General features: G+C 48.7%; 7 protein-coding genes across 7 annotated transcripts; 2 read left to right on the top strand and 5 right to left on the bottom strand.

Annotated features, from left to right (window-relative positions):
- Positions 1–1323: 1323 nt before the first annotated feature.
- On the bottom strand, positions 1324–4755 carry aceA (copper fist DNA binding domain protein). Its single transcript, XM_041289618.2, has 3 exons — positions 3754–4755; positions 3515–3691; positions 1324–3461 (listed from the first exon to the last, which is right to left on the bottom strand). The coding sequence occupies exons 1-3, from the start codon at positions 3827–3829 to the stop codon at positions 2131–2133; spliced, it is 1584 nt and encodes a 527-aa protein (XP_041142655.1). The 5' UTR covers positions 3830–4755; the 3' UTR covers positions 1324–2130.
- A 4342-nt stretch (positions 4756–9097) lies between these two features.
- Positions 9098–14596, top strand: F9C07_2277373 (uncharacterized protein). The gene is made up of 6 exons (XM_071510241.1): positions 9098–9773; positions 9845–9957; positions 10021–10265; positions 10317–10509; positions 10575–11164; positions 11226–14596. The coding sequence occupies exons 1-6, from the start codon at positions 9363–9365 to the stop codon at positions 12092–12094; spliced, it is 2421 nt and encodes an 806-aa protein (XP_071363743.1). The 5' UTR covers positions 9098–9362; the 3' UTR covers positions 12095–14596.
- F9C07_2225640 (uncharacterized protein) lies at positions 12556–14052 on the bottom strand (the record flags this gene model as incomplete). The annotated part of the gene is made up of 5 exons (XM_071509769.1): positions 12556–13016; positions 13090–13413; positions 13476–13767; positions 13821–13961; positions 14032–14052. 5 exons carry the CDS (start codon positions 14050–14052, stop codon positions 12556–12558), a joined length of 1239 nt encoding a protein of 412 aa, XP_071363742.1.
- A 794-nt stretch (positions 14597–15390) lies between the features above and the next one.
- F9C07_3023 (putative chromatin remodeling complex subunit) lies at positions 15391–17737 on the top strand (the record flags this gene model as incomplete). The annotated part of the gene is made up of 3 exons (XM_041289606.1): positions 15391–15424; positions 15494–15823; positions 15879–17737. 3 exons carry the CDS (start codon positions 15391–15393, stop codon positions 17735–17737), a joined length of 2223 nt encoding a protein of 740 aa, XP_041142653.1.
- A 799-nt stretch (positions 17738–18536) lies between these two features.
- F9C07_2225638 (uncharacterized protein) lies at positions 18537–20777 on the bottom strand (the record flags this gene model as incomplete). Its single annotated transcript, XM_041289617.2, has 3 exons — positions 18537–19745; positions 19813–20289; positions 20349–20777. The coding sequence occupies 3 exons, from the start codon at positions 20775–20777 to the stop codon at positions 18537–18539; spliced, it is 2115 nt and encodes a 704-aa protein (XP_041142652.2).
- A 403-nt stretch (positions 20778–21180) lies between these two features.
- F9C07_1228594 (putative GTPase-activating protein) lies at positions 21181–23955 on the bottom strand. The gene is made up of 5 exons (XM_041289609.2): positions 23504–23955; positions 23239–23407; positions 23135–23179; positions 22963–23065; positions 21181–22909 (listed from the first exon to the last, which is right to left on the bottom strand). The coding sequence occupies exons 1-5, from the start codon at positions 23610–23612 to the stop codon at positions 21584–21586; spliced, it is 1752 nt and encodes a 583-aa protein (XP_041142651.1). The 5' UTR covers positions 23613–23955; the 3' UTR covers positions 21181–21583.
- A 344-nt stretch (positions 23956–24299) lies between these two features.
- Positions 24300–25004, bottom strand: F9C07_3026 (putative methionine-R-sulfoxide reductase SelR; the record flags this gene model as incomplete). Its single annotated transcript, XM_041289599.1, has 2 exons — positions 24300–24670; positions 24731–25004. 2 exons carry the CDS (start codon positions 25002–25004, stop codon positions 24300–24302), a joined length of 645 nt encoding a protein of 214 aa, XP_041142650.1.
- Between the last annotated feature and the right edge of the window lie 142 nt (positions 25005–25146).

Here is a 25146-nt window from a genome sequence, read left to right as displayed (position 1 = left end):
TATTTCACCGAGTTCAGAGGCCTCGTATACCTAGGTTGGTGTCACCATAATGCGACACGGAGATCAAATTTTTGTGCGGTAGCAGACGAGCTATGGCACCACTTTTACTGAGCACAAGCTGCCGGAGAATTATTTTGTAGCACTTCTGTGGTTCAGCTTCGTTTGCAGAAGGTCTGTCATGTGAAGACAACTTCTTGACTCATGTATTCTTCGATGCACGACTGCACATTACCCCGAGAACTACTTAGCAATATAAAACCCCGTGTGAGCAATTCCTGCCTATCCTATCATGTACCGCTATCTCTCATTGTGCAATAAAGCGTAGGATGCAGTAACTATAGCCGAATGTGGTGCACTGTATATTTCCAGTCCCTTGAGCATATAAGTAAAGAATTGACGAACCATTCGGCTTAGCCAAAACTTCAGGAGAATAAATCAAAGCATAACCAACGGGAATACCGGAAAAGAAAAACAGGAAAAGGGACGAGTAGATCTTCGCTCGATACAAAATATACCAAACGTCTCCGAGAACCATTACATTACAACTATATCCCTAATTCAAGATAAATTATAACCCAGATGACCATAAACCCCACCAACTATGCAGTACAGAGGATAATATATAAGTATATACCTACAGAAATCACCACTCTCTAATCTTCATCACATACCTACCCAACCAACCACATAATACACAGTACACAAACCTCTCCCACACCGATTGGTTGTTATGGTTACCCTTAGGGTTACTCGACAGATCGAACCCTCCCATCCAGAGCCAAGACCCAACAAGCCTTTTCCCAAAAAGCTTGTCCTTCATCCCCTTGCATAACCCACCCCTCCTTACTTAAAAATATCCGGTATGGATGCAATGAAATAAATCCCTCATTGTGGGTACCGGTACCTACCTTCCTGGAGTATGTCTATGTAACCTGTTTCAACCTGCATTCTACTTTTAGCCCTTCCTTACTCTCCGTGAATCAGAAGCGAACCTGCAGTTTTCGGCCCCTGCTTGATTTAGTACGTGGGTTGCGTGGTATGCATGAGTTTTTCTTGCTTGGCTTTTGGGTTGGAAAGTTCCGGTTAGCAGAGAAGGAGTTCTGGCATTCTTGGGATTAGTTTGGTTGAGGTAAGACTACGTGTATAGAGTAGAGACGGCATGCCTAGGACTAGTAGTACTACTACTCTCTATTAGCCGAGGATACAATACTTACTGTATGTATTGAATGTATGTATGTATGTACGGACGGACGGAGGCGTACTACGTATCTATACCGTACTGAACCATTCGACTTCGTTTATGCAACGTGTCCTTCGAATTCAGGCCTGGAGCTGTCCATGATCCGGCCATTGTCAATTCTTGGAATAATGGGATCTAGAAATAGTAGCCGGCGATACATTGAGTCCTCAGTGACCCTAGATACCGGTCACATGTTGGAGGTTATGACTGGGTTTCAGCTCACCGCCAGATACCCCCTGGAGGCCGGGATTACATCACTTAAATAGGCACATATGTACACCGCTACACTGCAGGGGTGCTTGGTTGGGGTCATGCACATGATCTATCAAGTCTAGCCCGGTTTGGAAGTCTAAAAGGTACTACCTAACACAGCTGAGCGTCCCGGCGCAACCATGCCGATCAGGGACGCCCTCTGACATTGCATTCAATTCTCCACGGGGCTACGAATTCGCTACGTTCTGACTAGCTACTGCTTCATTAAGAAGCCTGGCGAATGATCTGGGTCAATGTGTATATGAGTAGCTAGTAATCAGGATGTCTATATATGCAAGCCAAGAATGTGTATATATGTACCGGGCATCGCGAGAGTATTAGGCAGTAGTGGACTGGGATCTCATGGACCCGAAAACCACCAGACAGAGCCAAGGACAGATACAAGGCACGAGACGAGCCACAAGCAGAGCTTGAATGAACACTAGTCTTTATCGATTGAATGCTATAGTATAGTTTGACTGGGACTGGCTAATTGAACAATAATATCAGGCATTTATCATCATCTCTCATCAAGGTCGTGAAGACGTGGGTGTCGTCACTCAGACGGTGTGGAGGTGGTGGTAACGTGCCGCGAACAGACCACAAAGCCAGAAAACCTGCGCTTGCCCGCGAGTGCACTACTGCACCCATGACGGCGGATAGAAATTGTTGTCATCGACCGATGCGGCGGCGGGGTCAAAGAGCGCCGCGGGCCACATGGGATCCGCAGCAGACGTCGTCATCGAAAGGCTCGTCGTAGGGGTAGTCATCGGTTTGAAGGTCTGGGCGTCTGAGATGGCATAGGCGTCCTGCGACGGGAGTGGCTTGGGTTCCATGCCCATATTGGCTTGGAGTTGATGCTCTAACGCTGCTGTCGACTCATTGGCGGACTTGAGGAAGTCGTCAATGTTGATTGAGTCCAGCTGATTTGACGATAAGAGTTGCGCCTGAGGAAGGCCAATAAATGATGATGCGGAACTTATGCGGAAATGGTCGAGATCCGAACCTTCACTCCCACTGGCGAGATCTTGAAGGTCATTGCCTGCATTTCCGAAGCCGGAGAATGGTGCGAAATCCTCCACTTCAGAAATATCGCCGGACGACGACGGAGCTGGTAGTCCGTGGCTCATGGAATTGTAGTCGAAGCTCGCGTAAGAGGGAGCTTGTGTGCTGGTCGCGGCAGGAACATCCGAGGAGTACAGAGGGAAGCTTGACCAGTCGACAGGGGGTGCATTGAATCCAGTAGGACCCAAGGTCATATCGTTGTCCGGCGACGTGAAAAACTGCTCCTTGTATGGATCTTGGAACGCCATTGTGTTCACGGGCGAAGTGGTCGTGGTCGGGAAGGTAGAGAAGGACGAGACGTCAAGAGGCGGCACACTAGTCATAAGTGGATTTAAAGGCGTCTTCCCCATGGAAAGGGACACCGGCTCGGCTTCAGTGGGTTTATTCATGGGCTGAGGCTGAGGGAAGAAAGACGAGAGGTCGAGTGGGGGGACTGTCGTCGGTCCATCTTCCGTTGACACGACGGGGGCACTCTCGGGAGACCCATGCTCGGACTTGACACGACGCTGAGGACCGTGGGTGGGCTGCTGTTCCGAAAATGGTTGAGTCGCAAATGGTTCGTTCATCAAGGCCGCTTGAGTCAAGGGCATCTGATCGACGGACCGACGAGACACATCGGAGGTCGAATGGATCGTATGAGACCGGGGTATCGTGTAAGGCAGACCGCACTTGTGAGCCATGTCATTGTGTTTATGAGCCGGTTTGTGGTGACCATCTCGGAATATCGTAAGCGTGCTCTCCGACTTGGTTGAGGTCAACTGGGGCTTCTTGGGTGGTTCCGACAGAATAGTATGTTGGGGCGGAGGAAGACCAGTTTCCGGCACAGTATTTAGGTGGGGTTCCTTCTTCAGCGCACAGGTACAGCGCTGTCCATGAGTGCAGCCACATCTTGGACGGGAGTCCTCTGTAATGCAGATCAGAAACAATGAACCAGTGTACCAACTCCAACATGCTCACGCTTGTGATCCCGCTTGTCATTGGCGTGGTGGGGATCTAAATCATGCTTGTGGCTGTTCTTTTTCTTGTCACCACACTCGCACTTTGTGTGGGTTGTCCGTGACTTGCGTAGGCCGCGACAGTGAGCGCATTGAGAGACTGGACGGCCTTTTTTGTTGATGTGGGTCAAGGGGCGGTCTGCGATCTCCAGAGTCAATCATCCTCCTGACTCACAACAAAGGAGGGGTCTATCTACTTACCACTATGGTGACAGCTGCTGACACGGTGACCCCGGACGCAAGCTTCACAAGCCCACTTCTCGCCATCAATGAGCATTATCGCGGTTACTGGGTAGCAAACATGCGATGACTCGCGACGAGTATATAGGAAGTAAATTTAAATTGGTAACCGAAGGGTAGAGATAGCACAGCGGCTCTCTGGCTATCCTAATCGTTTTTTTCTTTTTCCTTTCAAAAATATTCAATAGCCGAACAGGAAGACCTGTCGGGGGGAATCGAAAGTGCCGTCAACGCGAGGATTCGAGGTATAGTGTGCGGTCCGCCAAGGTGATCGGACCGACCGAGACCAGGAAAACTCCAACAAAGCAAGGGTATCTCTTAACGAATATCCCAATGCACCAAACGAAGTCACAGAAAACGCCGTTTCACCTATCAAGGTGGAGTCGCAAGTACTGAGGTGAGGGTGCAAGATAATTAGGGTACCTGACGAATAGCGCACACCCAGGAACCAGGAACCGGGTAAGGAGGGGGCAGTCGGATCGGGACTAAGAGAGAGCCCAACAGATTATAGAAATAGAGAAAAAGGAAAAGAACAACTAAATGGGGGGCCAAAGCCTACGCACCGTTTGGCGCCGGCCGTGAGACAGGACACCAAATACCGGCTGTGGCGGCCAAGATGAAGGGGAAAGGCGATCGATCTGAAAGCAGAGTTGTGTGCCAAACCCTGTGAGAAAGAGAAAGGAAAAAGGAGAAAAAAAGAGAAGGAGAAGGAAAAGGCGGGAGGGAAGCGGGCGAAGAAGTAGGTTAGGTTAGGTTATGTTAGCTGACTCGGACCCGTTTTACTCCAACTTAACTTTGGGGGGGGTAAAAGTGCAATGGACAGGGTTAAGGCGGAAATGGCCCAGGTCAAATGTGGAACAATTCGGTGGCCGCAAGGGAGTTGCGTCAATGGTGGCTGTGTCTCGCCGGAGTCAGTCAGACTTGGAACGAGAACAGACCGGAATGAAACAATTCTATTTGAATAGGATAGATGGAGGGGAAAGCAGTGCTTAATATCATTGTCGTTCCAATTCGAGTTGACATTATCCGTTTACTAGAAAACCTACTGCGATTTGTCACAGTTTCTTTACTCAATCAATTCTATCCTTCTAATTCAATTCAAGGTCCAAGGATGTTTCACACATTGACATAACTTTTCTAGTGAGGACTTGTCATGCACCCCGAGTTTGGAATGCTTCGTGGTCTGCTCCACAGTACATGGATATCCATGGTTATTACCGTATTGTACCTTTACAGCTTTGTCCCTCGTGCTGAAGCTACCCGCACATACACGCACACACGAACACTAAAGTCCATTTGTCCTTTCTCTTTCTTTTCTCCTTTCTGTTCTCTTATAACTAAGGAGTAATCCCGGAAGTCAGCCCTGTGAGGGTGGGAATTTTCATTGTTTGTACACTTTGGTACAGGTGCATCTGCGGAGGTGTCCCGGTTCTTCGGTAGTAGTGGCTGCCTACCTAGAGGAAGGCATACTCCAAAAGTTGGCAATGACAACACAGCCAGTGATAGCGTCACACAGATTGGCATTACGCACAAATTATTGTCCGGCCCAGAGCAATTGCCGTAATAAGAATTCTAGAGCAACTTGTAGATTATATTATGACTGTTCTCCAGGAAGTTGTACGAGGAGGTACAGGCCTACTTACATAAAATGTATGCATGCAGGTATATGTATGGTCATATCAGGAGTCTTTAATCTCTGACAATCAGGAAAAAGAAAAATTGAAAGAAAAAAAAAAATTAAAAAATCAAGCACAGACACAGGCTTGTATGTATTGTACCTTCGATTCGATGCAAGGGGTCTCTGACAACCGCTACCACAGAGCGATTCTTTCCATCCAAAACTATTCATTCACTTGGGACTCCAGCCGCGATTTACGCCTGAATTGTTAGGGTCATTACTTACCATGGGTTAGTTCAGTGGTCGTTGTCCAACCTAGGGGGGATAAAGGTGGATAGGTAGGTTTTAGGGTACAAGAAGACTGAACGACTGGAGAACGGAGAGGCTTGGTACGGAAAGTTGGGGGGACTGGACCAAACTCTGTCCACTGGTTGATGGATCCTGTTACGAAACTTCTGGGGCAGAACCCGGGCCGGCGAATACTTAACAACTGTGGATTTTCTAGACCGAGTTTTCGTGCTTGTTGAATTTGGTTTTCAGAAAGGTACTGGTAATACCTACATAGTACAAGAGTACCCGATAGCGCCAAGTGTGCCCGGATATCTACTTTTCGCCCTGTCGACTACAGAAGATCGTCTCATTTCATTGACCGACCGTCCATAATGGTGCCCTGTAGAACTACAACAATGGCCATGGGATCCTAGAGTCTTTGCCACTTTGCTACGGTCAACTCTTCTAGAAGGTCTATTTGGATCTTCCGTGCAGATTAAAACCTTCCAGTCGGGCCAGTCATTGGAAGACTTGATCAATATGGTTAGACAGGCACCAACAGTAGACCATGGTTATCAATGCGGTGAACCGATTTGAGTTGAACTTTGCCTCAGTGCCCGGCGCTTTGTCGCGGCAGGGTTGCCCAGTATGACCACGGCACGAATGGGCAAAGATAAAGATCGATTGGCATGAACACCATCGTTCTCCGTCTGCAAGCCGTGTCACTGACTACGTTTCCATTTTGGTGACTCGGGGGGTTGAATTCAGATCTCCTGCGCCGATAGTTACGAACTGTATCGTATTGTATCGTTGTGTATCTGATCGAGCGTTCCAAGGCTCAGTCATCGTTAAACGATCGAGTCAGCGCCGCCATCCCAGCATCGAAGTACGTCAAGCCAAAAGCAAAGATAACCGTGCCTTGCCTATCAGAGATCGAAACAGTCAGGGCTAGGAAAATATTTACATCACCGGTCATTCGTTCGTGGTTGCCATGGTTGGTCCTCAGATCTCTCTCGTCGCGACATCACGGGTTGTTGGGACTGAGAAATGGCGTCACAGCTGCTTGTTTAGGATCTTTGCAGCGGTCTTGCCGGCCGGTCATGTGCAGTGGAGGGGGCCTGATCTGCGCGGCGTTGGCGCATGGCTGCTCCACCAATGATAACTTCTTTCGGAGAGAAAACGGGGTCCCTTCGGACCTTCCGTCTTCTCTCATCAGCCAGTTAGGAACCGGCAATGCATAACAATCGTCTTCGACTTGGGAAGTCGACGGCTATACCTACCTATCTGTTAGTTAGAGTCATCTATATGGTGAATATTAGCCGCCGGACAGAAGGATGATTACCAGCTCCTTCTATAGTAATAAACGTCATGGCCTATACGGCCTAAAGGCTAGAACCACGCAATGATTATGTCAACCCTAAAAGACGTGGGAAGTATAAGGGGACATGAGAACTCATTACACTACCCAAAAGACTGCTCTGGAGCTTCAATATTTCTTCAACAGGACAATTTGACTTCCAGGACAGAAAACCCAACCTATCAGTACCTCAGGTACACTTCGTGTATGGTGCCTCGAACTATACCTCTCTCGGCCACTTGTGGATCATCGCCGGACCCCAAGGCCAATCCCCAGAGAGTCTATAGATAGTCCCACTTGTTGATCCGCCGCTTTAACCTAGGGATCGTCTTATGGTGTAATTTTAGCCGCCCACGGCAAGGGCAGACAGAAGATATCAAGATAAGCAAGTCCTGTCAGCGGTATTCATAAAAGTGCATGTCTTTCAGGTTCATTCTCGGGCTCATAAAAATAGCCACAATCAGTCTCTTACATGGTCAACTAAGAAGGCTTCACAGCCCGGTGGATCTGTTTCAACCTACTGCGCGCCGGTCTGCCCCAGTCAACGGACCGTATCCGCATTGTGGAGGGGACTTGAAGCTACTCTTACTTATCTTGGCCTAGTTCAACATAGTTTAATGCGCGATCCGAGTTTATTGGGAAACAAATTTTCACAGTTGTATTTCGACCTGATAAGGGAGGGGCCGATACTGCCCAGGCGAATGGGCTTATTTACTGGCAGTCTAAGTTTGAAAGATACTGTGTACGGAGTAGAAGATGATGGGCGGCCGGTTGAGCGGGTCTGAGTTGGCTCCTTCTGCAGACGGAGGCAATCAAGTTGTGTATTCCGTATAGTGATCCTTTGTACGTAGAGGACGGATCCACTGTTGATATCAAACATTGCCCGACTGACAAGTTTCGCGTACGGCTGGTTGTCAAAACTCAGGATTCCTTTGTGTCCATGTGGAGTGCACCAGCTTCCTGGAACCAGCTGCAATGTTAGGTTGTCACTGGGCGGTTTCAAAGTAACACATCCAAGATAACAACAATCAACAGCTGGGTCAAAGGTGTGTTAGTCCATTCCCGGAAACCTAAATACGATATAGAATGTTGCTGTTAAGTATATCTCATGGATTGAAAATCAGGTTTATCCCGAGATACAATCGAGGCGTTGACGAACTGTAAAAGCTGTTTAAATTAAGATTTAGCCCGAATGGCCTAAATAGTGTTAAAGGGGAGGAGAAAGAAGGAATAATAAGGATCTTAGTATGAGTTTAACTTGATATCCATAAACAATGTACTGTGTACTGGTATAATGTACTCAGCTACATCAACACTGCACTCAACAGGGTAATACAAGCATAGGTGTAGTAGCTTTATAGGTTGATCGGTTTGGTAGATTAATAACACCAAAGGTCTGTGGCAAGATTTCGATATATTGTCGCCTGACCTGTGCTCAACTCTGTGAGGTTGTCCTAAGTCAGCGATCCAAGCTCCTGGTAAGAAGTACCAACAAGTCAAAAAAAATTCCACAGACTCAACAAGCTCATATCACAAGGTATACTAAAGCTGCATCAGTATGCCTGTTGCATCATCAGAGAGAGTTGAAGGTGTGGTTGCTTACCGAGGACTGTGAAAGTGAACGGAGTATGTCGTTAGTGTTCCCCATAAATGACACTATAAAATGTTACGAGCATATATGAGAGCAGAAGCATGGCCTTCAAGAGACTCTAGAATGCAATATTGATAAAAAAAGCACGGTGGTGGTTGTGTCGGATTGACATCATCTGCGACGTTGGGTTGGAAGAGTCGCCTTAAATGCTTCATCTACCAGACGGTTGAGGTTAAAACCGAGAGAGGTGATCATGATTCCCTGATCTCGAGAAATCTCGCCCGAAACTGCCATAATGATAATTTCGCCCCATAGAAGCCCTTGACCTCCGATATTCTTCCGTCTGAGATGCGGTTTGGTCGAGTTCTGGGCCGGTGGGAAATAGTATTAATCCGTCGCTGAACGCAGAAACAAAAAGCCGGTTCTCCGCATCGGCACGATCATCCAAGTATGAAACTATATTCTCGTCCCCGAGCCTTCATCAGATTCAGCGATCTTCATTTTCTGTAAATCAATCGCGCGATCATGTTTGCTGAGTCTTGCGAATTGCGCCGAGGGCAATCGGCACTAACCCCTTCAAAACTGCTCCCCGCCCAGGCAGTTTTAGCCTGTAAAACCTTGCCTGCTGTCCTCGCGTCTTCCGTCCTTCAACACTCTCCCTCTTACATCTCCCGGAGCGTCGCTCCAACGCCCACCCATACCTTTCCCGAGCGGCATTATCGTTTCACGACACAATGAATTCCCGCGAGCATTCTGATATGCCTCCGACCGCTTCCTATCCGTCCCCCAACGCGGCGCAGATGGGTCAGGGCGCGATGCAGTACTACGCGAACCGCCAGTTGACAGCCGACGAGCTCTTATCCGCTGAGCTATCCCGTGAAACTTCTGGCCCCGGCCTCGCAGACGGTTCCAGCAATGGCGTTCATCATGGCCAATCGATGGTTTTAGGATCCTCGAACCCTGGTGGCGGTGATATGGGTCGTCCCTCGTCTCCAGACCAGCATCAACAGCAACATATGCTACAGTTCACTCCCAGCCAGCAAGTCGGTGTCGACCCAAATCACGACTTAAGTTACGGAGACCAGAGCGCGAGGAGAAAAAGATCGAAGATTTCTCGCGCCTGCGACGAATGCAGACGCAAGAAGGTACTTTTCATTTACTGTTTGCCTCCAGACGCGACATTTGTTTTCGATAACCTAACCGCGTGCTTTCTTAGGTTCGCTGTGATGCAAGCTCTGAATCTGGCGTGGAAACATGCTCCAACTGTCGTCGACTTGGGGTTGTCTGTCAGTTCAGTCGTGTGCCCATGAAGCGTGGTCCCAGCAAAGGGTAAGATCCGCCCTCCTTGCCCTACTGATGATGCTGTCGCGTTCGGCTGACGATATACGATAGTTACATCAAGGAGCTTGCAGAGCGCCTTCACACCCTTGAAAGTCAAATGCAGCCTGCGATGGTTCATCCCGACATGCCTTATCAATCTATGAACGAAGTGTCGTCACCAAGAGCTTATCAGGACTTCTCGCCACCAATGGATGCAGGCTCCATTGGGCGCAAGCGGACCTATTCTGTATTCGAAGGACTTCCAAGCTCCTCTTTCACACAGCCGCAATTCAATTCTCGCTCCCAGAATGCTTTCGGTTCGTGTCCGTCAACCATAGTGTTTGGTCTTACCCTACTAACTATACAAGACACAGGAGAAACCTCAACCGATCCGTACAACCCTTCCGCTGTGAGCGGTACAGCACCAAAACCCGGCAACTTATTCTGGACGACGGGCAATGAAACTGAGCTGCCGCATGGACTTGAGATACCGGAAGTGCCTAAGCAAGCCATGGAAGAAGACATGACCCCCTTGGATGTGGATGAGGGATCTCTCAACGCGTAAGTCCACCATAGATTTGGCAATCCAAATCTCCATAAATAATACATATTCTAACTACATACAGTTATTATCAAAAGATCCATCCCGTTTTCCCTATTCTGTCGCACTCCAAGGAACGTCTACTCGAGATTTTACACCAGTGCAGCCGTGAGGTGCAAGAGATCTTCCTTTATAGTTTGTACACTGTGACGCGCACCAACATGGATCGCGTTATAAGCACTTTCGAAAGGGTCACTTCATTTGATAATGCACAAGACCTTCTCTTGTACTATACCCGGCAACCAGCTTTGGCCCGCCCGACAGGAGTTAACTTGATTTGGCTCCAGACCATGTTACTAATGATTCTCGATTGTGATTCCCGTGGACCAGACAACTTCGTTCTCAAGGACGGCGTGCCTAAGCATTCTCTGATCCAGTCGGCCAGCAAACTCGGCTCCGATCTGGCCAAGGGTCTTGGCCAGCTGAAGAGCAAGCGTTCTTCAGACCCAGACGTTGATTCAGAGGCAAATCTTGTACGTCGTAATTGGGTAGCCTTGGCAATTCTGTCTCGCTGGCATGCCATCAGCGTAGCTGACCCAAGTATTCTTGGAACGTATGAAATTGGTGGTCGTGAGGATGAAAGAGTTGTTGGCCCAGTTGCTACTGGCATTGGATGTGAGTGAGACCATCATGTCCACGTTTGAATTATCATCTTGGCTAACATTAAAACCCATAGCATACTCTACGTTCCTTGTGGAAATGGTCACACTAGGCGCTATCGAGAACAATGTTTGCCAAACAAATACTGGCTTAGGCCGTATGGTTGGGGCAAACATGTTAGCGTCTCTTGAGCGTCTAACCCAAGTCGAGGATTTTCACAAATCGAACGAGACCCTGGAAAGTGCAACATCTCAAAGCTTCCTTGATAGTCTACAAAACCAACTTGAATGGACCATCCGTTTGCTGATCAAACGCCACATATATGTCTACAGCCCCTACGAAATAATCCACAGCGCTGTTGAAGTCATTAATGAGATGCACAAGTCGAACACACAGTCCCGTCTCACAACGCCATTCGATCTTCACAGCTTAGCTTTAGCCTCTATGACTTTGCTAGAGGCTACCGTCATTCCAGAGCATGCGAACGAGTGCTGGGATGCGTTGAAGAAGGTCGAAGAAATCCTTGACTACCGCGCGAAGCGGAGCGGTGAAGCAACTGAGTTCAGTGATATCTTTGCGACTCCTGGCTGGGATTCCAAGATCCGCATTTTCTTAGAATGGAGACGAACCAAGTCCCAAGAGAGCCAGCTCCAGGATCCCAGCTTGGGAAAGAGCGGCTCTGCAGCTCCCCCAGTTATGGGCCCGAACGAACAGCGGTCCCTTCAGCACCTAGCAGATCTTGCTGTAGGTGCTGAAGGCACCGTGGCTGCCAATGCCGGATCCCCACCCCCTGGGCTTTCAACTGAAAGCAATCTGAATGCCACGTCGCCGAACCTCACTTCTGTCTCGCAACCGCAGGGTCGCGTTGTGGTTGACTTCACTCTCCTTACCAAGGAGGGATATCTCAACGTCTTTTCGGGTTTGATCTACCGTCGGTCTCGCTGAGACGTGTTCACTGACTCTGGTTGGAAGAATTTCTTGGCTGATGGGAATATCCCTATTCCTCATGAAAATCTCTCTCAGTTGTAACTTAACTGCCTTGTAGTTTGCTTTTCCGTCTCCCCCCTATTTTTCTCGGAAAAAAAGAAAACAACATTTTCTATTTGTTACGGCTAATGGTATCTAGCGGGCTTAATGGTGATTTTGTATGTATTTATAACAAGTTGCCAGTGATATCTATTTCTTTCCAACATGCTATAGTTGGATTAACTTTGGGTAATGAAAAGTTCGATTTGAGTTTGCTGAAAAGTAATGCATGTAGTATAACGCCAGCAAATTTTGCACATGAAAGAAATAAAAGTTCTTCGACTATGCTATACAGACTTTAATCTCGCACAAGCCCGGTGAAGCTCAGCCATCAGACAAGCCAAAACAGGACGAATGTTGTACAGGAAGCAAAGGAATACTCACTTGCCCAATGCAAACCTTCTCCATATTCCTTCCACATCCTCACAAAGCTGCAAAAACCCATCGTTTTCGAGATTCCCGCAGATCCAGTTTTCCAGCTTCTGTGTACGCTCAGGAGTCGGCGACGCCAAATATACTGAGAAGTCTGCTTTAGCGAGGAGATCATGTTGGGGCTCCTGGCGACTGTTCTCGGTAGTTGGACGTTGATTGAGAAGGGGAGGTGTATCCTGCTGGATTGCAAGTGGAGACTGGTGAGTATTTTCTGGTAGTATGTGTGGCGTAATGGTCGATTGTGTGAGATTAGGTCTGCGGGAAATGTGACTAGGGGTAGGTTCTGTTCGATTAGACTGTGGCTGCGAATATGGGCGGTATTTGAGTGTGATAACTCTTGAATTCTGCGTCTTCTCCCTGGCTATCTGGTTTAGAGGTAGTACCGGTGTGTTATGAGTTGGTTGTGTAGCTAACGGAGAGGTAGAGTTAGCTGGGGATAATAACATTAAGCACTTGTACAAAGGATAGGACTTATCTGGCACCTGTATTAAGTATTGTCTTATATGCTTCTTCTGTGTGTGAGGCGGTAGAAGGTTGTGGCGCCAATGTTGAACATGGTCTCTTTGCCGGTTGTTTGGGAAATGGCAGGTCTCTTTTCGGAGGCAAAAGCCGATTGAGAGCCTGAATATCGTGGCAAATTGTAGCTGTTGATGGTCTTGATGTGGCTCCAGTTGAGGTACTGTCGCTCGATGCTTGAAGTAATGACTGTCTCATAGGGGCAGTAGCACTGATTGAATTGTGCCTTTGATTGGCATTGGACGCTGAGTGACCACTAAAGGCGGTTTGTGAGGATGGGTTCAGTGCGCCTATAAGCCAGGTTAGGTGAATATACAGTCAGTGTTCTTAAGCCAGAATTGAAGCGGGTTACCGGGAGTAGGGTTCAGTGTCATCACTGGCAAACTGACTGCAGGTGAATATAATGGGGAAGGCGGAATTCTCAGAGCAGGGATACCAGTTGTTCCAGATATATTAGGGAAGGATGACGCTGGATAAGGTGCGGGTGGCACTGGCCTTGTGGGCCATTGTGATAAGGTTGATCTGCGAGTCACTGACATTGAGCCAGGACTTGACTCTGAGAAAGGGCACGAGATATCACTGAGTATGGAAAGCGCACTGTAAAAGTCACGCTCTAAGGAGAACTTGATCTGGAACCGACGGATCTGCACTATATCAGATATAGAATCCTGAGCCATTGTATGTCGGTCAAACTAACGCATCCACTTCCTTCTGGATATTTTACCGCAAGGCATGGCAGCTTCACGACAACAGCGAAGATCGGCTTTGTTTGACCATGTTGACTTGGTTGAGGCTGGCCCATAGCATCTCTCGAGAGGTGCATAATATCAATCTGCTCCTAAAGGAGTGGTTGTATCAGCATTAGCAACGTCTATGATAAAGATACATGCATGAACTCCAATCCTTACCAGGATGTCATGGTCACGCATGACCTTCAGCAAAACCCTGCTATAGAGAGGTGAGGGTATTGCGTGCCTTTCGAATATGCAGATAATATCACCATTTCCGATTATATGACTCCAATTAAAAGGACCCCTGTGGCTCATTGAGGTAGTTGTATAAGAGTATTTCGCCAAAGACAAACAGGCGAGCTGTATGCCCTCTTGGGACCGTTGAGTAGGGCCATACATACTAGGATAATACTATATATGAGAAACAAAGATCTGTGAAACTTAACAATTGACTATGGCTCAAAGCGTAGAAGTAGCCCTGGGGCTGGACTAAGGTAAGTGCTAGTAGGTACTAGTAGTACTGATCACCTGAATTATACTATGTAGATGACAGGTGACTTTGGGAGCAGCCAATCATTCGAGACGGTCCCAACATACAATGGAATCACTAGTACTGATCACCATTGATCTTAGTAACGTAGAAACTTTTATGGGAAAAAAATTTTATCGTAAGGAAAAAGTAAAGTAAATGCTGCCGTATCGTAGATAGCGCTCCACTAGAACTATCCGGTACAAGTGATATGACATCTGGGGCGTGATTAGATTGTAGATCCGGGGAAGATTAGTTTCTGCCTTAGTAACAAGGCGTGAATAAATGAGTCAGCAGGGAACTATGGGAAACATACCGGAAGCGGAAGTACAGATAGTCCGGGAACGCGCCTGAGGCCTGCTTTCCTGGCTGTTGGCTGCTGCGCGGACTTTTGTCTGAAATGGTAGGACGGATCGCAGGATCAGCGATCAGGTTGCGTTCACGAAGCCCACCAAGGGCCACAACTTAAGCATTGACGCTCAGATTTCAATTATTCCTGTCGCCGATTGTTCCCATTGCCCGCGCAGGGTCGTCGCACCACTTTCATCAATACTCTGTGACGCGGACTTGTGTTTTCGTGCGGCAATCGCATCCTCTTTCCTTCAACAGAGAGTGCTTTCCCGATAGCTTTGAAACGCGCCTAAAACCCACGACTTCACGCAAGTGTAGACCTGTTCGAGCTCGACAGTCGATCCTGTCTCTACCGAAGGATATCATCCTACCCCTCGTTCGCAACCGGATCCCTGGCTTGACAAGAGGAAGCGAAAAGGCACGATCAAACGCTTACGATCGATTTGCGCGCTCTACTACGTTATACTATATCCAAACACAGGCTGAAGACCGAGATTCTGGAGTCAACACGAAGTTTCCCGACAACTAGTGCTCCTAAGTCGTGTGAGTTTGGCTTTGGGTTTTCAAAGGGAACTCAGTAAAGAAGAAAGCTCCAGTATTGGAACTTATTTAGGTAACCCTTCACTCAGCTGCGACTAGGTTGGGTCCAGTTAAAAATGAGTACTGCTACACCACGCACGTCCCTGCGTGGTAAGTGATGCCTTTCTCCTTTAATGGGACTACCTTTGCAATCGTTGAACTTATATTGACTGTCAGTAGAGGGCTTGCGGCAAGCCCCCAAAGCCAACCAGCCCTTCATCCCAGATACTGCGCCAGTTAGACGCTCACATGTGCACGCACACCCGCAATCCCCACAACCAGTATCAATGTCTCAGACTCACACCAACTCCGTCGCCTCAAATAGCCCTCATCCCACAATCGATAGTTGGGAAGGGAGGGAGCAGAAGGTTCCGATGTCCACACGTGAGGTAGCTACGCCTGGAAACAGGCCAGGCCTCTTTATTGGCCTTAATGACAGAGGAAAGACAGCAAAGCAACCTGATTTTTACGATCCATATTTCCCCCTCAGATACTTGGAGGTACCGAAGTGTACGTGGGCTCGTGCTATATCTTAGCTTTGTAGGCATAACTGACACTTTACCAGCGGATCATATCTACAAACGGGCCCATTACGGCCTACAGTCAGGAATATCGGACGAGGTCGATTTCGCGCTGTACCACCTTGTGCAAATCTCCAACCAGAGATGGGATAAATTCAAGTTTGAAGGTTTTCCACTGCTTGCGGAGACCCTGATGGAGAAAGCCATAGATATATCCATCCTTTGCACTGGCGTGAAATGGGAACTTCAGTATGATTTTCGACAACCCACCGACCGTGTCAATGTGTTGAACTCGCTACACGGTACACGAGATATTTTGGAGAAGATCAAACAGATACCCGTAACCCTACCAGACGACACTCTTGAAACTTATGAATTCAATCACCGTCTTCGGAACGTTAAGGAGGCCACATTGGTTCTCCGGAATATGGTTTTGCTGAAGGAAAACGCTTTTTACGTATCGCGTTACGCCAAAGGACTGCTGAGGGATTTCCTAGTTATTCTAATCAACCTCCCTAACCAGCCACGCCTGAATGAAATCAAGAATGACGCGTTGGATATTGCGGAGGAAGTCACTAAGTTCATGAGGACTGACCCTGAAGATCCACTCTGGATCTCCTTGCTCGGCTGTCTCGAGTCACCAGACCGTGCTCACGTTATTCGTGCCCTCTGGGCTCTTACTCATTTTTCAACGGAACTAGACGATCAGGAGGCAAACCGGGCAATGGAACGTGTACCAAAGGATACCCTGCAACAGTTGTACTTCCACACGCTGCTTGACCAGGATAGAGATATCCTGAGCGGCGCACTGGACTTCTGGTATCAGTATACGCTTTCTCGGGAGAACATTGAGAATTTGATCGATATTTTCAACCTTCCTATTGTTTTTGCGCCGCGCATGATCGCCTTATTAACGCACGATGCGCGACCCAGCAAGAAGGAAACGGTTTTGCAAGAAGAGAAAGTAGCACCGCCACCTTCGGAAATTCCTCGTGTCCCCCCGGAGCTCTTGAAAGACCTAATGGAGCTGTCTGAGCCTGAGCGCAGCTCTCGGTGGTTGCGTTGTTGCTTCGTCGAAGATGCTGATTGTGAGATCACGCAGATCGCCCTATGGCAAGCGTATCAAAGCCGATTCGCAGACCCTCGGGTTCCTGGCGGGGGGGTTCTACCGGCAGCCGAGTTCATCAAGAATGTCAGCACAACCTTCACAAATGCACAGGCGCAGGTCATCAATGGACCTGGCGCAACTACCAGGTTCATCATCAAGGGTATCAGGCCTCTGGAGACTGCCTACACTTTCCAAGGCTTCCCTTATCTGTTCTGCAAGTGGACGGACAATTCGAAACCATCCAAAACCTGCCAACGCGCCTTCAAAACTCCTACAGATCTTCGCAACCATGTTTTCTCAGATCATATGAACCTTGCCACAAGTGGCGAGGAGCCGGGTCACTATAATCTGGACAAAGCCGAGTCACCAATACACACCTGCCTTTGGGACAACTGTACTAAATTCCGCTCGTCTGGCCCCAGTGCTAACACCGCCATGGTGGCAGGCCACGTTTCTTCACATTTGCCTGAAGAGCGACCCGCGGATGCTGAGGCACCATCTTCAAAACGCCCTGTCCTCCAGGAACGTATCGTTCGTAAATGGTTCTACCTGGACACACCCGTCAACGAGAGAGGAGAACCCGTTGGAGTGGCGTACAAGGCTGCATTGGTCCTGCGCAACCTTGCAAGAAATCTACCGGACCGAGTCGCACAGCAATACGACGGTCTATCGTGGAAGAAGGCCGTATTCCTTAGCCATCGCCCAAGGATCGTCGAGATTTGGGACCGTAACCGGTCACTACGCAAGGAACTCACCGAGTTAATTATGATCCTAGAAAGGGAGGAATATTACTAAACCCAACAGAAAAAAAGAAAGAAAAAATCAACAAGGAAATTCATTGTCCGGCCAGAGCTTCTCTTACAAAATACTACCTACCTATTTACTAAATGAGCTCCTCTCGGCACTCTTTGAATCCCACTCTTCTATCTGTCGTATCATTCCTCCGGTTCCCCCTTTTTTCTTTACATTATCCTTCTGCTATCTGTTGTACAAATACCCTGCATTTCCTCTGATATCTCTATTTCAATATTATTATTAACTCGGATAACGGGTCTTTTCTTGTTTTCCCATCCCTATCCATGTGCACGTGCGGACGTATGTATCGGGCTCGTGCGAAAGCGCAGTGGAGTTGAGTTCTATTCTTGTCTAAGAGATCAGAGATGAATCTGTTAATGTCGGGAGGGCTAATGTAACTTGACTCTACATGGCGTCTGGGTTCTGAGGTAGAAATGGTGAATGGCTGCTATCCCCCCCTTTTTTTTTTCGCTTATTGTGTGTGGCACATTATCTTTTTTCCATAAATGGTTGTTTTCGCCCTCGGTAATTCTGCATTTGCTCTACCTTCGTCGTCGATTTGTGTACTATATGGAGTGGGTAAATGTAACTGAGCGAGGGAGTTTGGACCCCCGTCTGCTGGATGGTGAGTTTGTTTGGCTGTGTTGGCTTCTAGGGATGGTTGTATAAGCCATGGTTTAGTCTAACGAGCGTTTCTAGACTATCTAATTCAATACTTGAATTTGAGTATATATGTCGTCGCCTAGGGTAGTTGGGTAACTGGCTTCACAGCTCAGGCCAGATACCAAGTCGTTGCTAATCAATGGGATAGCAGGGTATAGTCCATAGTTTCATAAACGTCCTCAATGAAGTTCTCATAGTTCAGCCAAGACATCTCATTGGTAGCTACCGGGCACCCAAAATCAACCGCATCCCAGACACTCGGCCAAGGACCAAGCTCAACCGTCTCTGGAAGAGTCACAATAGGGACAGCCTCAGTATAAGCGCCCGTGTTTGGGATAATATCCCCCGTCAACGCCACAGAGGGTTGCATACTCCGCTGAGAGCAAACCGGCACTTGTAAGGGAGCAGCAGTTCCAGGAAAATGCGTCGGGTATGAGACGACATTCGATACCGCTAATAGTTCATTTCGTTTTGCTTCTGCTTGCGCCATGATTTTCTCCATCGGTTTCCAGATCATCCCTCTACGCGAATCGGCGATTAGGTCGCCCAGGTTCTCGTATGCATCTCGGACAGGGCCCCAGAAACTTTCCATTAGGGAGTGGTCCTCGCAGACGCACAGTTCGGCAATGGCTACGGCCAGTGAATGCCATGGGACGAACATGAATTCGCACCATCGCCATGACTGGCCTCTTGGGTCGTTGCGGATGGTTTTCGACTTCTTCAGGACGTCGACGGCTATCTGGAGGAGACGGTCTCCGCGAACGCGGGGAGGGATGAACTTCGCGTTTCGTTGTAATGGCCGGAGGACGATTAGTTGTAAGGAGGCGCTTATGATCTCGGCTACCTGTCTGGTGTACCAGTGGAACGGAATTTTGTCGGGTTGGGAATTCTGGAGTAGCTTTGAAGCTGTCTCTTGGAATTCGAGTACGAGCTGTTGACGTTTGTTGACACAACTCACGGTTTTGTCGATGAAGTCTGAGAAATTGAGCAACCGAACGGTGTTTTGCGCTTTTAGGGTCATCAATGCGAAGGTCATCTCTGTGAAACCTTCCGATTCTTGTACTGGGCCATCCATGCCGAAAAATATGTCACAATCGTTGACATTTGAGGGTGGGTTTGAGTCCACCCATTTCGCTTGCATCATGGGCTCCGATGCGCGCTCCAAGGAGCACTGTATATCGAGAAGGCCAATGTAGGTCCATAGACGTCGACGCAGTTCACGTTCGAACGGCCGTACGGGAAACGGTAGCTCAGGGAGATGAAGTAAAAGTGCTTGGGCGATACGAAGGGCCATGCTCAGCATAGTCCAGACCCGTCGACTCGAGTCTTGAGACCGCGAAGCTAGCTGATTTCGCCATATTGTTAGAAGAGTTTTTCTAAGAATAGGAATAGTAGGTAACAGGGGCACTTACCAGAAACAGAACAAAAGCTTGCAGGATAGTCAAGTCATTGCTGGTCATGAAGTCCGCTTTTGCTAAAGCTGCCTCTGACTCTTGCTGATACCGTGCCACTAGCCAGGCTTTGTTACAATCAAGTAAATCATTACTCTCGTCTTCCGTAGCGCTACATGCTGCTGCAAAGTGGATTGCAGACGAAAGTGCGGCAGGAGCCATATGTCCCGGCTCATAGTCGAGGTAGGGTTTGCCATCGAGTAGAAACGCTTTCAATGAGGGGGCATGTAGAATTTTGAAGGCTGGATCAACTTTCTTTAAAAAAATCTGAACTAGGTTTCTCTCGGCCTGTCTCGTGAGAATTGGCTCTTTAGTGGTTATTGACGAACCAAGTCCCCTTGGTGTGGCAAGAAGCTTCCTAAATTTCATAGCATCACTGTTGAAAGTACGGTCCTCATCGGTTGAGCCATAACTCTTAGTGCCGCGTATATCGTGTATCTGTTATCGTGCCATTAGAGAGATGTTTGCTAAATGGAGTCCAAATAGAGCCATTCTACCTCTTTTAAAATGTTCGCCCAAAGCGAATTCTCCGTCCCAGGCTCGGACTTATCTGCTTTCTTGTTGGCAGGCGCTTGATCTGAACTGCCCGAGCTACTGGATCCGACCTGTGCGGCGATGGTGCCATCATCATGTTCAGTCAATTCTCGGAGTAGCTCTTCAAGTCTATCCACACGGTCTTTCAAGCCTGTGTCCTGTCCAGAGGCATTCTTTCCCGTTACCCTGCCAGACCGGCCTCGCGGCAGTCGCGCCCGTTCAACAGGAACACATGTAGCGCCGAAACGCTGGCAATTCGTGCAGGGATCAAGCTTGTCACATTTTACCTTCCGTTGGCGACACAATTCACAGCTTAGCCGGACCCTGGGCGTAGACGTCACAGACTGGGGTAGTTCCTTCCCGGTCGGTATCGGCCTGCGATAATCCGCCATCACGGGATCAAACCGCTCTTCGCGAATCAGTAATTGAGTAGAATCCGTGGAAAAGAGTCTTACAATTGTATAAGACTAGCTAGCAAAAAGGCCCTTTCAATTTTATGATTTTAGACGAGTATGTGAACCGTCAAGGATTGGCCGTTCTCAATATTAGCTTGTCGAGACATTGTTAGATTAAGGTATGGTGCATCTGCCAGTACTCCGTACTCACTCGGAGTAATTATTGCATATCTATAGGAAGGTTTTGCCGCCTTGCATTGGATCAATAACCATTGCGATACATAAGCCTGCCGAGATTCCAAAGTGGGGATCTTTAGCCAGGAGGAATGATTAATGAAATAGAGTTAAGTATCAAAATACATCAAACGCTTTCGGTCCGACTCCGCGCCGCTTTTTCCCCAACAACATATCCGCTGGGATAAACAAAGACATTGGTTTCCCTTACACCCAAGAAGTGTTAATTAATAATGCCATTCATAATAACCAGTGACATCTTGAACATCATGAAAATGCCCGTTGGGGCCATTATGAACCATTGCTACAAAACATTTTGTCCAGAAAGACCGCCCATTTTACAGCCCTAACTCCATGTCCCAAGTCGTGATCAGATGAAAGCAGGTTGCAGTGTCGCATAGGAGAAATAAGGCAAGATGGAGCATCTAGACGTTCAAAGACAAAAAGGGAAGACGTAAAAGGGCATAAGACGAATGAAATAGGTAATAAGAAATAAATTGCGATCTGGCGCTGAGGTCTAACATAACACCAAGTATGTGCAACTCTGGGTCAATATAGGAGGGGAACAACTACTCCCATACATTAGAAAATAGATCATCAGCCCCGCTAAACCCGCCTGCCGGTTTAGATGGAACGCTCATATTAGTCGTAGTGGCTGCTGTCGTGGATGAGATAGGTGCCGCACTGGTCCATCCTCCGAAATCTTCGTCCGCAGCCACTGTCGGTGCTTGCTTCGAACCTCCGGATGTGGAGGCCGTAGCGCCCCAGCCGGCCCCGATGTCATTGGCAGTCAGGGTGTCAGGGACCTTCATCATCGACGGACCCGAGGGCTCAGCAGCTGGGGCAGGATCGGGGGTGCTCCAAGCGTTACCTCCTCCCCAAGGATCTATGCTTGCCGGAAGTGCGCTTGCGATAGATGCTGTTGTGGCGGACATGCTAGGCTTTGGCGCAGCAGACACCGGAGCTGGCACAGGGGGGTTAAGGTTAAAAGCGGCCTTTAGTTCATTCTGCGGTGAAACTGCTGTCGGTGCTGGCGGGGAAGATACCTTGGACGGAGCAACGGGAGCAGGGGATGACAGTCCGAAGAGATCATTGGATAATGATGAAGATGGTGGTGGGTTCGGCTTAGATGGCGGAGGAGACGCGAAACTGGTGAACCCTGAATCGAAGCCATTGGAAGAAATCGATGTAGTACGGGACTGAGGCTTGGCCGCAGGAATAGTGGGAGAGGCAAGGCTGTCGAACAAACTACCCCCACCACTGCCGGCAGACGCCGTAGGGGAAGAGACCTTCGGAGCTGCAGGAGAGGACTTCTTGGTGGCGAAGCTTGTTAGATTAGCAAATGGAGAGGACTTTTCCGCTGGCTTTTGAGGTGGTGGAGAAGTAGTCGACGGGAAACTAAGTCCGCTGAAGGCATCCGTGAGACCACCCAGGTTAGAAGATGGCGAAGCTGAGGGCGGCGCGGGAGACGCCAGGTCCCCGAAATCTCCAAACGAAGAAGTGCGCCCATGCTGCGCTGGGGCTGGCTGAGGCTTTGAGTAAAGTGATAGGATAGACTGCTTCAGATCGGGCCTAGAAATGCCAGTGGAGCCACCAGGAGTAGACGCGGTGCTGGACGGGTGACTGTTGGCGGCCGGCTGAGCGCTGCCAAAGAAGTCAAGGCCGAGCAGTGAGTCCCCAGGACGTGTTGGCTTAGGAGCAGACTGAGGCTGCTTCGGCGCGGCTCGTGGTGTAGGATCTGTGGTGCTAGGACGGGCCGGGGGAGCGATATCATCGTCAGCGAAGAGGTCGATAGATGCTTGCTGGCGATGCGCCGCCGGTGGTTGGCTAGACGCCGCCACTCGTTGAGATGCAGAACGCTCGATCTTTGCCTTTTCCTGAACAACCGCAAGGGGCTTCGGAATATAGTCAGTCATCAACCACCATAGAAGGATGCCAAGAATCTTACCACATCGTCATCACCATCATCTAGCGTGGAAGGATCGGGCATCGGGCCGTCCATGATCCACCGCTTGGATTCATACTTGGTCCGGATGAAATTCTCAATTTTCCTAACACCAACCCTCGTTAGCAACAGATTTCTAGCCAGCCATCCGTATCGTCTCGACGGATCCACTCACGCTTCCGACGGGACGTGACCGGGTGCTAGTTTCGCCTCCCAATATCTGCCCAAACCATCAGCACACTTGTTCTCACAAAATACAATGCCTAATCGGAGACGAACTTGTTCGCTCTAGCATTTCCCCATCTCATCACACTCTGAAGTTGTTCATCGGTCCAGGAGTCAAGATCCACGGATTTCACCCGGCTGATATGTGTGCCCATGCCTCTATGAATGCCCGAGCAACGGATGCAGACAAATATTCCGAGGTTCCAGGACGCCCATCGTGGATCTAATGAGAGAATTGTCAGCTAAGCAATCCATTTTTTCCGGTCGCATGTAGATATGAAGTATTTCAAAAGCGTACGGCGAATTCCGGGGTACTAACGCTTGTTGCGCTTGCAATCGGCACATATTTTGTTGTGTTCGAGTTTCAGCAGACCCTTAATAGTCTGCTGGTTCTGAGCAGCCTGACCCGGTGTCGCACGTCGAGACATCACAGTAGGAAATGCAGTGCACTCAGGAAGCCGAGAAGGTTTAAGGGGAGGCGAATGGATAGAAGGATGGTCGAAACACGGGGACAATCTCCCGTCAGGTGGCGGATGCGGTGCTGGACAGCCTCAGGCTCCAATCAATGTGGATGCCCGATTGGGTGGGGGACACGTGCCGGGTGTGCAGTTCATTGAATGCATTCAATTAACAATGGACTATTGAATGATAGCTTGAGTATACTTATCCTGCTTAACAATAAGTTTCCAAGGTTCAGATGTGGTACTGCCTTAGCTTAGTACCTTTTTGGTGATTACTTTTCGTCGCGTATGATCACACTGTTCCTTGCAATCGCATTTATTGCTCTTCCTGATCTATAAATCCGGGCATTGTCATGACCGCCCCACCCTGAACAAGAAGCTTCCTATCAATTGTAGACAGACTTCAAGGAGATTTGTGAACTGAGTCTGATGATTATTGTTAAAGCGATTGCTCTTTCATTGATAACTATACGTACCTACTACACGTACCAACCAGTATCTACTTTCTTGAAGCTCCAACAGCACCCCTCTAATTTTAGAACCACCAACGCAGTATCCCTCCCAGAGCTTAATGAGCTCAATAGATATACACCTACCCACGCCTCTTATAGCACTATCAAGATACACCTAGAAACTAATCAACCTAGCCCCTACTTACGCCTTCGCCTTCACACCCTCCTCTCCCTCCTGAAACCTCAGACTAACACTATTAACACAGTGCCTCTCATCCGTCGGTGTCGGAAACCCCTCTCCCTTAAAAACATGCCCCAAATGACCCCCACAGTTACTGCATACAATCTCCGTCCGCTGCATCCCAAAGGTGTTATCCGTATGCCTCGTCACAGCACCGGGGATAGAATCAAAATATGCGGGCCAGCCGCAGCCGGACTTAAATTTGTGTGTCGCCTTATATAGCGGGGCATTGCACCCCGCGCAGTTGTACACGCCCTCAGAGGGGTAGTGGGAATCGTACTCGCCAGTACCAGGACGCTCAGTGCCCTTTTCGCGGAGAATGCGGAATTGTTCTACAGTTATTGGGAGACGGTGTTAGTTGGGGTTTTGTTGCGTGGGTTTCTGGGACGAACCTGGGCTTAGGACGGCGCGCCATTCTTCGGTGCTGCGCTGGTCGGGGTAGGACATCTTGCTATTGTTTTCGGTTTCAGGTTTAGCTGTTGAGGTGAAGAAAGAGCTTAGGAATGGAAGGATTCCTGGGGCGGCTTTGAGTGCAGTGGATTTTGAGATTGGGAAGGATGGTTTGCTCGGATGTTGAGATGCGGCTTTCGTGATGAGGGGTGTGGGCCGGTATCTGAAGGAGGAGGTGAAAGTGCGGAGGGCTGTGGAGAAGCGTTGGATGCGCATTAGGTTCGTATTTATAGAAGAGAGTCAAAAAGTCGCGCAAGATTAGTTGAAAGTGTAGAGAAATTAAACCTCTTTAGAACTAGAGAAGTCGATGTATTTCTCCGATTTGCCTTAACATTTACGTCATAAATCCCGATTGCGG

The sequence above is a fragment of the Aspergillus flavus genome, chromosome 2 (genome assembly GCF_009017415.1).
Source record: "Aspergillus flavus chromosome 2, complete sequence".
Taxonomy (NCBI): domain Eukaryota; kingdom Fungi; phylum Ascomycota; class Eurotiomycetes; order Eurotiales; family Aspergillaceae; genus Aspergillus; species Aspergillus flavus.
The sequence above is the reverse complement of the archived record's forward strand: the minus strand, read 5'-3'. Positions and strand labels throughout refer to the sequence as shown.